The following is a 15,944-nucleotide window of genomic DNA, read 5'->3' as shown; positions in this document are numbered from 1 at the left end:
AAGCACTCACTACCTTCTGCCAAGATGAGTGCACTCTTGTTCCTGGCCCTTGTGGGAGCTGCTGGTGAGTTCCATGCCTTAACACAGGTCCTACTCTTCCTTCTCTTAAGGCCATGAATCCTACCACTAAAGATGCTTCTTGTACTTTCTGTACTCCAGTGTCCTCTGTCTTGCTACCATAGCTGTGCATCTGTATTTTCTTGTTTCTTTGCAAGCTTCATCTTTATTCCCCTCTCTACTGTTGTTTACTATGGTATCCCAATGGCTAGAAATGGAAGGCATGCGGCGGTTTTACGAAATGAATCATAAGAACTCTGGTTTGGGTCCAACAGTTTGGGGATAGCTTAGCCACGAATATATTTCCAAATAAATACTCCAATTCAGAAGTTAAAAACTTCATTCTATTGGGGATTAATGTCTTAAAGTTCTGAGCTTATTTGTCTGGAGCATCAACTTTGTAATAGGAAGTACATTTCTGATATATATAATATATATATATCGTAATTTTATATGTATTATGTTTTATTAATACATATAAAATGTAGAAATGATATCAAGATTTATAAACATGCAATCAAGGTTGAAAATCAATGATCTTGGTCAATAGCATTCTATCCCTATATCCTACATGGGACCTCAATATAAAGACTGAGCTGTAAACAACTTAGATACATTTAGGTCTACATACCCAAGATATATTCCAAGATAGTTTCAACTATCCTAATCCCCTTAATCTCTGTTAGAAACAGGGTATCAAGGAATTATGAACAAGAGATAACAGTAAGTAGTGGATCAGACAACAATCCCTGTGCTCAATCCTGCAGTCTGAGGACATCCATTACTCTATCCCCTGTAACCCATCAGAACACCGTTACTTACAGAGAATCTTTCTATTGTAATATGGACACTGCTCTATATTATGAACTATTAGAAGACACCATTGGTCTACTGTTTCCTTTTGCCATTAGTTACTGTAATAAATAAGATTTCCTAATAGCTTAAGGTTGACACAGGACTGAGGACTGCAATTTCCAGTAGCTTGATGAATTGTCTTCTCTCTTCTTTTCTACTAAAGTTGCTTTCCCTGTCGATGACGATGATAAGATCGTTGGAGGCTACACCTGCCAGAAGAATTCTGTCCCCTACCAGGTGTCTCTGAACTCTGGCTACCACTTCTGTGGAGGCTCCCTCATCAATAACCAATGGGTGGTGTCTGCAGCTCATTGCTACAAGAGGTAAGTGATGGGCTCTGTCTTTACAGAACACATATGACATTTTCAAAAGAATGGGATTAGATCAGGCATCAACTGAGGTATTTAGATGAATGGAAGAGTCAGAGAAGAGAGATTATTGACTGCAACTTCTTTCATGAGTGTGTAGAGAATTAGGTCTTAATGAATATTAAGCCCTTTACAACCCTGAACCATCCAAAGTCAATCAGGGATACAAATAACAAAAGAAAAGAAAATGAATATTAGGAATAATAGACCTAACATGAAGTCACTCAAAGCCTTCACAAAGTTACATTGGGTCCTGTAGCAGGGATATAAAGAGAGTTTTCTGAGTTTGGAAAATGAGAAGCTTTTTTTGAATTATAAAGGAGGTCTAATATATCCATTCTCATTAAGGAAGTGGACAGAACTTTCTTGAGAGATCATAAAAACTCATCTTTTAACTATAATATCTAAATGGATGTCAACATCAACTACATTTCTCTGATGCTACTCCAGTTTTGGCCTTAAACATTTTCATATGTAGTCTCTATGATGGCATAGTTTCTATAAAATATATTGCTCAGCAACATGTAGTTTTGGTTTTTAAGTACCAGGTTTCTAAATGGGTGATTGAGATTTGTACAATCCTGGGGCAATGTCTTCATTTTATAAATTGTTGAGTTGAAGCTTTGATTGGGGGTAGTGGACATGGGCAGAGGGGACACTTGAAGAAATAGCAAAGTGACAGCTGAAATTCTAATGTCATACATCTCTCTTTGACATCCACTAACATAGGGAATGTTGAGAAGACACAGTGACAGCTCAGGGCATGAGCTCAAACTGCCTATTTAAACTCATTTCATTATGTAGAGATAACTGGGTATTAGATTCATTAAAAGGGGGTTTCTAACCAGAACATGCATCCGGATCATCAAGATTCTAATTTAGAAAGTTGAGAAATACACCCAGATAGCTAAAATTCAAAGCAAGTTTTGAGGTGGCATAGTTGCATGGTTCAAGCTATTGTTTTCTTGTTTGTTATTTGCTTGTTTTTATTGAGATAGGGTTTCTCTGTGTAGCTCTGACTGTCCTAGAACTCACACTGTAGTCCAGGCTGGCCTTGGTCTCAGAGATCTTCCTGCCTCTGCCCCTGAGTGAGGGACTAAAGGCATGTGTGTGCATCCGCTGCTGAGCATTAGACCATTTTATTGGATGGTGTGCGTCTGTTGGGGAACAACATATGAGTGAGCAGTCTTCATCTGCTCATATTACTTGCCTTTAAAGTAGAAAGAAATTTGGGTCTCAAGATGGTACTTCCACATCACACCTTTGCTACTTTGTTGTGGTTAAAGCAGGCTTCATCCCATCTTTAGACTTATCCAGCTAAAAGAGTTACTTGACCTGGACTATCTGAGGAAATCGATAGGAATTTTCTGCCGTGTCTTTTCTTTCCAACAGCCGCATCCAAGTGAGACTGGGAGAGCACAACATCAATGTCGCGGAAGGCACTGAGCAGTATGTCACTGCCTCCAAGATCATCAAGCATCCCAGCTTTAGTTCATCAACCCTGAACAATGACATCATGCTGATCAAGCTTGCTTCCCCTGTGACCCTCAATGCCCAAGTGGCCACTGTATCTCTGCCTACCTCCTGTGCAGCTGCTGGCACTCAGTGCCTCATCTCTGGCTGGGGCAACACCTTGAGCTCTGGTGGTAAGTACTTCATCCACATCTTTTGAGAACTAAGCCAGATTCTACATATAAATTATTGGTTCCTAGGCCATAAGTTCATTGCACTATCCCCAAAACAGAAGGTTCTTAGATGGTAACAACAGGCATTGACCTATATTATGATCTTGTTCCAGAATGTACACAGGAGAATTGCTGAATGAATGATCATTAGTTCCAAGAAAGACATCAATAATGATTATTCTTAATATCTTGATGAAAACACAGAAATCCTCTATCTCAGACTATCCCAGGGTGACTCTAGTACCTCTTCAGCGGCAGCTTCAGGGTTCACATACTGAACAACACTGGAATATTGATTCCTAGCCTGGTCACAATCACATTCCTTCTTCTCTTTTATTTAAAGTGAATAACCCAGATCTGCTCCAGTGCCTGAATGCCCCAATACTGTCTCAGTCTGCCTGTCAATCCGCCTACCCTGGACAGATAACCAGTAACATGATTTGTGTTGGCTACCTGGAGGGAGGCAAGGATTCCTGCCAGGTAATTGGCTCCCTTCTCATATGAATATCTTGTTTTCCTGGGAGTGGGTGTGGATTGGCCTGACAAGTGGGTCAGGAAGTTTCCTCTTGTGGTTCCATGGAAAAGGGAGGAGGTCTATTCCAGATGTCATTTCAACACAGTAGCAAGAATAGGGGATTGGATATAAAATGGAGATCCACGGAGGCTAGAATTGTATCTTCAGGTCAGAGTGAATGTAGTCTATTTTATATGCCCTTCTTTAAACACTTTATTCCTCTATTCTAGGGTGACTCTGGTGGCCCTGTGGTCTGCAATGGACAGCTCCAGGGTATTGTCTCCTGGGGCTATGGCTGTGCCCAGAAGAATCTCCCTGGTGTGTACACCAAGGTCTGCAACTATGTTACTTGGATTAAGAACACCATTGCTGCCAACTAAGAATTCTTTATCCCCCTGAAATCGCTATGTCAATAAACTGAATTCCTTAATTTCTGTGTCTTGGTCTTATCACTTTATACTCTTGTCTATGAGAAATACATACCCATTTGAGGTTATCTTTATCTATCCTTGAGATATGGAGAGCTTTCTACACCTCCCAAAATGTTACATGGAATTGTAGGTCAACAGCAATTGAAAAAAAACTAATGTAAATGGTAGAAGGAACAGAGGTTTTGGTTTTCTTTTATATATCAGAATATAGATGATAAAAATGTCTTAATTTTCTTTTACATTTATGTGTGGTTTTTGAATGAACACTTTCATGAGCACATTCATCATTAACAATAAATATCATGTATTTTAAACAAAGGTTTTAATATTTTTTTGCAATGGGTCCTGAAGGTGTTAACATACTCATTTATCATCATAGGTGCTAAGATTTTTACACACATTGATTAGTGTGGAAACATTTTTTTTTTCAACACAGAAAAGATGTAGGACTTGTGTATGTGCCCACGGAATAGCTTCCCCCTATCTCTATTCCTCATATGCCTATAACAGTTCCTGCTACTTATCCACAATAAGAGAATATGTATGCAGCAGTCTGAGATCTACATACACATTCCAACATTTAGGTTGTTCTCCCTATAGAGTGTTTGTTTTTGGAGTGGCAAAGCTAGACAAGAAATGCACAGAGGGCACTGTCCTACAGCATCCTTCTCCAAGCAGATGATGAACCTGGGGATTGCCTCTTCTCCATTGTGCTAACTACCCTGCATTGCATTTACTCCTGTAGCATCTCTGCTAACCATGAGAACTTTGTACAGCATGCACATTGTCTGAATAGGTTCTGTGAAACACCATGGCAAAGAATCTCAACTTAGGCAAAACACACCCATATTATCACTTGCTTTTGTGTCTTTATTACCAGATGTAACCTTGAGCAAGCTCAATTATTTCTCTACATGTTATATACAACCTAAAATTTCATCATAATTTCTTTTCTTTTTGAGACAACATATTACTCCAATTCTCTGGTGACCTTTGAACTGTCAATGTGAACCACTATGTTTGAGTCTAGTAAAGAGTCTTTTTCTCACAGAAATAAAAAATAAAATAAAATTTGAGATCAATAAGGAGTCAGGGCTCATTTCCTCTGAGTTGTCTCTCTTTATGCTATCGATTACTATTTTCTCTCTTTTTTTTACCCTTCCAGCCTCCTTTGCACATCTACACTTTTTAAAAAGTGTTTTTAATTTAAAAAGACTTCCATCACTTTGGTATCCCTTTTCTCCTCAAGCCTCTCCCAAAAACCCTCCCTTAGGCCTCTCCCATGGCCCACTATTCTAAAATTTTCAGTCTCTTTTTTTTGGATTATGTTTATTTCAAATGTTTGTATGCCTTTGTGTGTGTCAGGGTGTGCATGTGTATGTGAGTTTTGTATGCACCAATCAATTTTTCAATGATGATTTCTCATATAAGTGAGTTAATCCTAGCCTTCATGAGTCTTTAGGTCTATTGGTGCTTCCGACATCTGCAGTCTTGCTAACAACTCCTGGCACCAGGAAACCTAGTCCCACAGAAGGCACTCAGGTCTGTTCAGCTCTGAATCCTCTGGGCCCCGTGTCTGAAATGCATGATATATTCAAAATAAGGGACTTACTTTTTATCTCTGGGTGCAAACAAATGCAATAGCAATAGTTTGTAAGATTTCAAGAGCCTCTTGGACAACCCTAATGAACAACTCAAAAGGGGGCTTTCCAAATGTAGAATTTTGGATCTGTTAGATATTTGGCCCCTGCAGGAAGTATTTTTAGCCCCCCCCCACAGTTGTACAGCTATACAGGTATTATAGGTTTTTAAAAATTTTATTGTTATAATTCTTTCAATATTTTCAGGTAACATTGCTTTTATTTTACCCTCCAGCCTCCTTCTCTGTTTATCTTCTTTGCCACTCTCTCACTTGTCATTTTTCCTTTTCCCAATCATCTCTCTTATATTCTCTCTTTCTTTCACCATTGCTCTCCCATTTCCCTACTCTGGAAACGGCCTCTTTTTACCTTCCTAGATTTTACTTTTTCAATTTATTCAAGGATATGTACTCACATCTTAATATTTTAGGCTACGTGCCTCCAATGAGAAAGAATATGTGCCATTTGGATTCTGGGTTATTTCACTCAATATGCTCTTTTAATGTGTTCCATTCATCTACCTACAAAATTCATGATGGATGGAATGTACGTCTGGTATTGAAAAAGAACAAAATACCCAGGGCTACTTTAGTCACAAATCCTTAAGATAAAGCTACAACCATTACTTTATCAAACCAGTACAATCCCTAATTAAATTTTAAATATTTGTCTTTATGCCTACAGAGATATATAGTCCTCACTCTGCATTAAGGAAACTTCTCTTTGCAACAGCTGGAGAACACTAGAGAAAACCATAACCAATAAAAATTGGTAGTTGTGGAGCTCAGTCCAATAGATGCATCAACAAAATAATTACCATACCCAAATCTCTACAAAAGAGGAGGTTAATCTATTTTAAGAGACAAAGAACCAGCGATTTTGCTGTGAGATTGTTACTCCTAGTTAGGTCAGATGCTAAGCCCATAAAGTCTCAACAATGTGATTGCCTAAGCATAGGCTGAGAAGAGCAACAACAATACATATGCCAAAGTGTACATAGAGAAGCCTTACACAATGAACCATAGCTAATTAAGGCATGCTAGATAGGGAGAAATAGTCATCACCAGGTAAAGTGAATCATGTGGACATCCAATATAAAATGGTCGGCACCAAGACATACATATAAGTAACATAATACAGGCAAAGTAGAACATATTTGTGTGTGTGTGTATATATATATATATATATATATACACACACACACATATACATAGTAACAAATTTAAAGAATCTATGAGTTTAAAAGATAGGAAACCAGTGTATAGGAAAGAGTAAAGAGTTCAGAAGTAAGGGCAAAATAATGTAATTATATTTTAGTCCAAAAAAGAAAGGAAATCATAAAATATTGAACAGAAATTATGTATATAAAACACATTATATGTTCCTCATAGACATAAAACAATTAAGGTTTAAGCAGCTAACAATCCCTCCAGGCTGTGAAAAACATCAATTTTTATATTAAATCTTTCTTTTTCTTTTGTGGTTTTCATGTGCACTACTATTTGGTGTTCATTTACAATTTTTATTATATTGTAAATAATTATTGATTTTGATGCCATGGGGAAGCTTGGTTCAGCTTCAATGTGATATGATATTCTTTGTTAAACCCAAGAGATGCTTGCCCCTTTCTGAAGAAAGAAGGATTGGATGGAAGAGGTAAATGGTAGGTGAGGCAGGGAATTAGAAAACAAGATGGAGAGGAAACTATAATTGAAATAAAATATTAAAAACTTAAACAGCAATTTGAGTACTAATTTTTATCATTCCCTGAAACCTGAATGTCCACATAATACAACCAAACCACCCCAAATTTAAGTACCCATATTTTTACCTTTCCTAGCATGATAAATTGCCTCAAAACTGTGAAGACAAATAAACCCTTTCACAGTTAAATTACCTTGTTAGATATTTTTTAAAGTAACAACAAAATGTGTTAATAACAAAGTTTGTCTACTGTGACTAAGGTTTTTGTCAATTTTGTTCTTGCTGTTGGTGTTATTCTTTTCTTTGTAAAGAAGATAATAGGCACTTTTACTTCAAAAAAAGACTACTTATACTATGTCTTAAGAAAATATTCCCCCCAAAACTGAAATATGTAATCTATAAATGTGCTAATTGTGACACAAATGTGTGTGTGTGTGTGTGTGTGTGTGTATATATGACAACATATATTTTACAAAGGACTAACTCCACAAATACTGAATTCAAAGACATTACATTTGTCAAAGTACCAAGAAAATGAATGTCTGCTTGTGAAATGATGAATAAATGAATGATTTCAAAAAGGTTACAAATAAGCACATGAAAAACATGAGAAAATGAGTTGAGAGTCTGGGTGAGAAATTAACCATGAAGAAGGTGAAATTTAGCTATGATATTGAAATTTTGAAACAAAGCAAATATACCAAACATAACAGTTAATAAGGGAAAAACCCCAGAAAATTAAATAGAAATGGCAGTGAAAGAATTCTCTAAAAGGCTTGAGGAGAAGAAAGAATGTCAGGGAGAGGGAGACTTTCAAAGAAGACTTAATGCCAATACTCTTCTAATTATTCTACATATTAAAAACAGAAGGAACATTTCCCAATTAATTTTATGAAAGACAATTTCACTCATACTTAAACTACATAAAGACCCAGAAATAAAAGAGAATTTCAGTCCAGCTACCCCATCAACAAAGATAGAAAGCTTCTCAATAAAGCACTTGCAAACCAAATACAAAAACACACTGATTAAGCATGCTTCTATGTTTCAACTAAGGGATGCATGGATGATTAAACATGAGTCAGTCACTAAGTAAAATCCACCACATGCACAGACTGAAGAAAAAAGGCCACATATCATTTTATTAGAAGAAAAAATAGCCTTTACTAAAATCCAACATCCTTCATGATCAAATTCCTGGAAAGACTAAAGATACAAGGGACATTTCTAGAAAAGAGAGAGGTGATATACACAGTAAGCCCCTAGCTAACATCAAACTTGATGGAAACAAACTCCAATTATTACCAATAAAACCAGGAACAAGACATGGTTATTCACACTATGCCTATTCAATATAGTACTTGAAGTCATCCCTAGAACAGTAAGACAACTAAAGGAGACCAAGGGGATGAAAATTGGAAGAAAGAAGTCTAAGTATATTTATTCTCAGAAGATATGATAGTGTTCAATAATGTCCCAAATTATCCACTAAGAACTACAACACCCGAAGAACACTTTGGTTAAAGAAGCAGAATATAAAATTATTACAAGGAAATCTGTTGCCTTTGCATATACAAATGATAAGCAGACTGATCATGGAAACAATACTTTTTGAAATAGCCTCAAATATATGTATTTGGGTAACTCTAACCAAGCAAGTATGAGACATACATAATCAGCACTTAAAGACACTAAAGGAAAAAAGGAACAATCTATCAGAATATGGATAGATCTCCATTTTCCCTTTGTCCCTATCTCCAAGGGACCACAAATATCTTCTTTTCCAAAATTAATAGTTTCAACTCATCCCAAAACCCAATACCAGTATGCATTCACTCCAATGGCAAAAATGAAAAAAACAGGGACACTGATCAAACCTTCAAGTCTCATCCCAAACACTATAGCTGACCTCAGAGAATCACCTCTCTTCACTGTCTACCTGCATTGCAAGGAGACTAAAGAAGCAGATCCTTGTTGACCTCTCTGCTCTTCTCCTTCTTGTGAAACTCTTCAGATACCTAGCCTAGCCCCATTCCTATGTGTCACCTCAAATACTCAAAAACACATTCTAACTAGAACCCCCAATGGCCAATCCTACCAGGTAGGTTCACAGAAAATTTCCTAACAGACAACACAGAGTCATCAAGCTTTCCTAAAATCTAGAGTGGAAAGTGAAACTGTAGAACAAAACACCTCTCTCCAAAGTCAAAAGCAGATAAAGCCCCTAAAACTGCAATCAGTATTATCCTAAATGCCTGGATGCCAGCATGAAAATAAAATAAGAACAGCCAGGGCAATATGTCTTCACTAAAGGCCAGTGACCCTACTACAGCAGGTCCTGAATATTCCAACATGGCTGAAGCACAGGATCTTAAAAGAGCCTGTAGTAACATGATAGAGATGCTTAAATAAGAAATGAATAAATCCCTTAAAGCAATCCTGGACAACACAGAGTGTGAAGAATGTAAAGAATCTCTTCAAGACCTGAAAGTGGAAAAAGAAGGAATAAAGAAAACCCAAAGTGAGGGAATTGTGTAAATGAAAAATTTAGGATTTTGAATATAATCTCTGAATACAAGATACACTTAAAGAACATAAGAAATGAAAAAGAGAACCTCAGGTGTTGAAGACATAATATAGGAAATGGATTGAACTCTTGTAAAGAGGAAATGATTAGCAGTGGGGGAGTTTTATGGATCTCATTTGAAAAGGAAAATGTATTTTATGATTCTATTAAGAATGAGAGAATCAGATTGCAAGGATCAAGTGGGAGACATGTAGCCGAAATAGGGTTGAGGGAGAAAATGAGTAGACAGAGTTTTCATTTCAGGCAGCTCTATCAAAAACACACTGAGGCTTATATTAATTACAAATACTCAATCAAGAGTTCAGACTTGTTACTAACTAGCTCTTACAGCTTAAACCATTTCTGTTAATCAATGTGCTTCCTCAAGGCTTGTGACTTATAACTCTACCCCATTTTGTGTATCCAACTCTTTCTCTAGCTGTCTGGCAACTCCTTGCCTCTCTCTTTCCTCTTCCCAGCATTCTCCTAGTCAATCTTTCCTGCCCATTCACTTTCTTTCTAGCTATTGGCCAGTCAGTTTCTTTATTAAACTGAGCATAGCATTGTACATTCACACAGTGTAAAGGAATATTCCACAGCAGAAATGTGTGGAGAGACAGTTAGGATTGAGGGATAGTTGAGGGTGGGTATGGAAACTACTACAAGAAATCTCCTAATTGGTATATATGGATAATGTTAATGAGGATTCCAAATAATAAGGGAGACAGAGTACCAACAAACCAGTATTTTCACCAAAGGAGGCCTCTATTACCAGGACTGAGTTATATTCAGTGAAGTCCCTGGCCCAAGGGATACTTGGAAATCTCCAAATAACACAGAAATTTGCCAATATAATTTTTCTCTCTATAAAAGAACAGCAAAATCTGATTGCTAAAAACAGCATCCCATGCATCTCATTGAATATGATGCCTACATACAACTTTTACCCCTATCTTCTAGTGTCTTCAAAGGGAGGGTCTCCTACAAGCTACCAAAAACAAACACAAACAACCCAGCCGTAAAACCTTTGATCTATACTGCTGTTCTACCTGCAAAATATGTTAAGCCAATGGTTTCCCAAAACTTAGGTAAGTAACCAACCAATGTCTGATTAGACTTATGGCTTATTCCTCTAATTTGAATCCATACCACACATTGCTGTGGTGAATGACTACCAGAAATCAGAGTGCCTAGAGATACAGGGTAAAATCAAATACTACTTTTTGAAAAAAGTAACAATAAAATAATTCCTAATGATATTCTTCCTTATTCATATATCAGTGCTTTATTTAGACATTGTCAGAGAAACTTTCTACTTCAGTAGATAAGAACTTTAGAACCAGTAAACACAGGGCTAACATAGGACTTTACTAGATCCTCTGTACATATATTATGGCTTTTAATTTAATAAATTTTATGGGACTGCTTAGTGTACGAAATAGTGTGTCTTAGTTTTCTAGTTGCATGGATCTTGAAAAGACAAAGTTGGATATGGAAACACAAAAATAAGAGGAGAACTAAAACTATTTTGATTAAGAATTAACTCTCTAGTGTCAGTTTTCTTCCTAGCCTCATAATACCTCCCTCAATCAAGATATCTCTTTCCTTGCTCTCCATCTTTGTCCTTCCCCCATCTCAACCATCCCTTTCCCTCAAGTTCTTCTTTCCCTCCTCTTCTCCTCTGATGTAGGAGTTCTCTCTGTGTGTTGCTTGCATTATTTGATGAATAAATAAAGTGCCTTGTCCTGATAGGGCAGAACTTAGTTAGAGAAGACAGAACTGAATTCTGGGAAAAGAAAGCAGAGTCAGAGGGATGCCATGGATATGTACCTGAGATAGATGTGCTGAAAATTTTCTGGTAGGCCATGACCTCATGGTGATATACAGAGAGATAGAAATGGGGTAAATAAAGATGTAGGAGCTAGCCAATAAGATGCTAGAGCTAATAGGCCACACAGTGATTTAATTAATACAGTTTCTGTGTGGTTATTTCAGGGTTAAGCTAGCCGGGCAGCTGGGAGGAGAAAGCAGCTCCTCCCCTTCCATGATCCCATTCACATTTTCTCAAGATATCTTGTCTATTTCTCATACCCAGGGAATCTACATGCCCTCCAATATTTAATTAACAATGGACAAATATTTAGAAAAACCAATATTTGGAACTATAGATAGTATATGGTTCAACATATAAGTGTTTTCTTTAATTTGAAAATGTAAGCAAAGATAATTTGGCTTCATATCTCTTACAATATAGGACATTTATTATTTTGTAATTTGTTTATTTTGTACCCTTATCTGGACATCCTAGGCAAGAGAATAAATATAAAAACATATGGACAACATATGTATATATATATATATGCTTAGCTTGTCTCAATTGGAATCTAATAACAACTGAAGAATAACTGATAAAACAGGCAACTTCCAAATTAGTAAGGTTGCCCAAAACCCACCCCCATCGACCAGACCCTTCAAGCTACTAGCCCCATCCCGCCACCAATATTGCCTACCCTCCTACAACCTTGGTAAAACTCTGAAACATAGCTTGCTATAATACTGAGGGGACTAAGATTTGAGTGACCAGACATTTAGTGTGACACCCCACTCTCTAGGATTTCCATAGTGGGACAAAACTTTGGGCCCCTTCCCCAACTGCCTTGGCTTCTCTAGTCAGCCTTCAGCAGAGTTTCCTGTGTGTAGCCTGCCTCAATACCTACCCCATCCACTGGACCCTGAAATGTACTAGCCCTATCCAACCCCCAAACTTGACTATCTTCCTGCAACCTCAGTGGAACTCTGAAACACAGCTTGCTACAATATTGAGGAGACCAAGAGAGAAAACCAAGATAGTAAATTTGGAGCAAATACCAAGAGAACAGGCTTAAAGAGACTTCAGTGGCTCCCTGAGACACAGATATTGACAGTACAGAGCAGACCAAGAACAATTCCTAAAGACTCAGATATCAACTACAAGTACTGGACCAGGACACATAGTCACTGATGGCCTCATTTGATGGAAGAGATGAGTAGGCACCAATACAAGAATTCATACAACAACCTAAAAGGCATCATGGTAATATCAGAACCCTGTGGCCACGCAAGAGAAATACTTGATCATCCTAACCCAAATGAAGCAGAGGAAAACAATTTAAATGTAGCTTTATGAAGATGATGGAGACCTTTAAAGAGGAAATGAAATATCCCTTAAAGAAATGGAGAAAAAGACAAACAAAAAAATTTTAAAAATTTAAAAAATTTAATAAATCCCTTAAGGAAACCGAACAAAACCAAGAAAATAAAAACAAATAGGTGAGGTAAACAGTTCAAGACTTAAAGACTGAAATAGAGGCAATGAAGAAAACACAAACCAAAAGAATTCTGAATATGGAAAATTTGGGTAAACAGACAGGAACTACAGAGGTAAGTATAATCAACAGAAAACAAGAGATAGAAGAAAAATGTCAGGTATTGAATATATTATATAGGAAATAGATTGATTGGTCAAAGAAAACATTAAATCCAACAAGTTCTTAATGAAAAACATCCATAAAATCTGGGACACCATGAAAAGACCAAACTTAAGACTAATAGGTATAGAATAAAGAGAAGAACTCCAGCTCAAATGCACAGAACATATATTCAAGAAAATCATACATGAAAACTTACCCAACCTAATGAAGGATATCCCTGTGAAGGTACAAGAACCTACAGAACACCAAACACAATGAATCAAAAAAATTCCCTCACCATATAATAATCAAAATGCAAAACATACAGAATAAAGAAAGCATAGGAAGAGCTGCAAAGGAAAATGATCAAGTAACACATAAATGTTTACACCCAATTTCTCAATGGAAACCATAAAACCCAGAAGGTCCTGGACAGAGTGCTGCAGACAATAAGAGATCATGAATGCAAACCCAGACTACTATACCCAGCAAATATTTCAATCACCGTTAATAGAGAAAACAAGATATTCCATGACAAAATCAGATTTAAGCAATATGTATTCACAAACCCAGCCCTACAGAAAGTATTGGAAGGAAAACCTCAACCCAAGGAAAATAACTGCACCCAATAAAGTCAACAGATAACCTCCCACCAGAAAACCCAAAGAAGGGAAACACTATTACCAAAAAATAACAGGAATTAACAACCACTGATAATTAACATCTTTTAATATCAATGGACTCGATTCACCTATAAAAAGACACAGGCTAAGAAAAAGATAAAAGACAGGATCCAGTTTTCTACTGAATACAAGAAACACACCTCAACCTCAAGACAGGCATTACCTCAGGGTAAAGTGTTGGAAAAAGATTTTTCAGTCAAATGGACCTAAATAGCAAGCGGGTATAGCTATCCTAACATCTAATTAAACAGATTTCAAATTAAAATCAATCAGAAGAGATGGAGAAGGACACTTTATATTCATAACAGGAACAAGCCATCAAAATGTAGTCTCAATCCTGAACATCTGTGCCCTTAATTCAAGAGAACCCACATATGTAAAAGAGACATTGCTAAAGTTTAAATCACACCTCAAACCTCAGATATTAACAGTAGGAGACTTTAGCACTCTATGCTAGCCATTGTAAAGGTCAACCAGATAGAAACTTAACAGAGAAATAAAAGAATAATCTGATGTCATCAATCTAATGGCCTTAACAGACATCTATGGAACATTCCACCCAAACACAAAAGAATATACCTTTCTTTCAGCACCTCATGTAACCATCCCAAAAATTGTCTACATACTTGGACACAAAGCAAACTTCAACAGATACAAAAAAAATTGGAGTATCCCTCTGTATCTTATCGGATTACCATGATTTAAAGTTAGAATTCAGCAACAACACTACTCTCAGAAAGTCTACAAACTCATGGAAATTGATCAGTGAACTATATAACCACCACTGGGTCAAGGAAGAAATAAAGAAATAAATTAAAGACTTCCTAGAATTCAATGAAAATGAAGGTACATGGGAGACTATGAAAGCAGTGCTGATGGGAAAGTTCACAGTACTACATGCCTACATAAAGAAAACTGAAGAAAGCTCACATCAGTGACTTAACAGCACTTCTGAAAGTTCTAAAACAAAAAGAAGCCGATTCCCCAAGAGTAGAAGGAAGGAAGTAATCAAATTGAGGGTGGAAATCAACAAAATAGAAAGAGAACAATACAAAGAATCAATGAGACAAAGAGCTGAACTTTGAGAAAATCAACAAGATAGACAAACCCTTATCCAAACTAATCAAAAGGTAGAGAAAGAGCATCCAAATTAACAAAATCAGAATTTAAGGGGCACATAATGACAACATTGAGGAAATTCAGAGAATCATTAAGTCATATTACAGAAACCTGTACTGACCAAAATCAGAAAATCTAAAAGAAGTGAACAATTTTCTAAATAGATATTATATACCAAAATTAAATCAAGAACAGGTAAAAAATTTAAATAGACCTATAAGCTACAAGGAAATAGAATTTGTCATCAAAAACCTGCCAGCCAAAAAACAAACAAAACCCCAGGGCCTGATGGTTTTAGAGCAGAATTCTAACAAAACTTCCAAGAAGAGCTAATACATATACTCCTCAAAGTGTTCCACATAATGGAAACAGAAGGAGCATTGCCAAATATTTTTTTTATTTCTTTTTTTTCTTTTTTTATTCTTTTTTAATTAATATTTCCACCTGCTCCCCGTTTCCCATTTCCCTCCCCTCCTCCCAAATATTGCTCCCTCCCCCCAATCCCCTCCCCCTATCCCCACTCCTCTTCTCCACCCCCCACATCATTCCCCCTTCCTCTCGATAATGAAGAGCAGTCCAAATTCTCTGCCCTGCTGGAAGACGAAGGTCTTCTATCTAAGTCCAGGAAGGTGAGCGTCTAAACAGGCTAAGCTCCCACAAAGCCGGTTCATGTATTAGGATCGAAACCTAGTGCCATTGTCCTTGGCTCCTCATCAGCCTTCATTGTCCGCCATGCTCAGAGAGTCCAGTTTCAACCCATGGTTATTCAGTCCCAGATCAGCTGGCCTTGGTGGGTTCCCAATAGATCAGTTCCACTGTCACAGTGGGTGGGTGCATCCCTCGTGGTCCTGATTTCCTTGCTCATGTTCTCCC

General features: G+C 37.1%; 1 protein-coding gene and 1 gene segment (V, D, J or C); both read left to right on the top strand.

Moving 5' to 3' along the window:
* Positions 1 to 15,944, top strand: part of LOC130872023 (T-cell receptor beta-1 chain C region-like) — a 448,908-nt gene that overhangs the window by 110,036 nt on the left and 322,928 nt on the right. The window contains 1 exon segment of the C gene segment in view: positions 4,445 to 4,451. Coding sequence covers positions 4,445 to 4,451 — 7 coding nt within the window.
* Positions 25 to 3,859, top strand: LOC130872071 (trypsin-4-like). Of its 2 annotated transcripts, none has more exons than XM_057765873.1 (5): positions 25 to 64; positions 1,076 to 1,235; positions 2,673 to 2,926; positions 3,309 to 3,445; positions 3,710 to 3,859. In XM_057765873.1, the coding sequence occupies exons 1-5, from the start codon at positions 25 to 27 to the stop codon at positions 3,857 to 3,859; spliced, it is 741 nt and encodes a 246-aa protein (XP_057621856.1). The 2 variants fall into 2 exon arrangements, with proteins under 2 accessions (XP_057621856.1, XP_057621862.1); XM_057765879.1 differs by having other exon boundaries at positions 2,673 to 2,932; positions 3,315 to 3,445.

This window comes from Chionomys nivalis, chromosome 1, assembly GCF_950005125.1.
Source record: "Chionomys nivalis chromosome 1, mChiNiv1.1, whole genome shotgun sequence".
In the NCBI taxonomy this organism is placed as follows: domain Eukaryota; kingdom Metazoa; phylum Chordata; class Mammalia; order Rodentia; family Cricetidae; genus Chionomys; species Chionomys nivalis.
Note: the sequence above shows the minus strand (reverse complement) of the source record. Positions and strands in the feature narration are given on the sequence as shown.

Excerpts from the sequence above, each read along its gene's own strand:
- LOC130872071 (XM_057765873.1), top strand. The coding sequence starts at position 25 with ATGAGTGCACTCTTGTTCCTGGCCCTTGTGGGAGCTGCTG. Across the intron at positions 1,236-2,672 it reads GCAGCTCATTGCTACAAGAG|CCGCATCCAAGTGAGACTGG; the intron begins GTAAGTGATGGG and ends TCTTTCCAACAG. Across the intron at positions 3,446-3,709 it reads GAGGCAAGGATTCCTGCCAG|GGTGACTCTGGTGGCCCTGT; the intron begins GTAATTGGCTCC and ends CCTCTATTCTAG.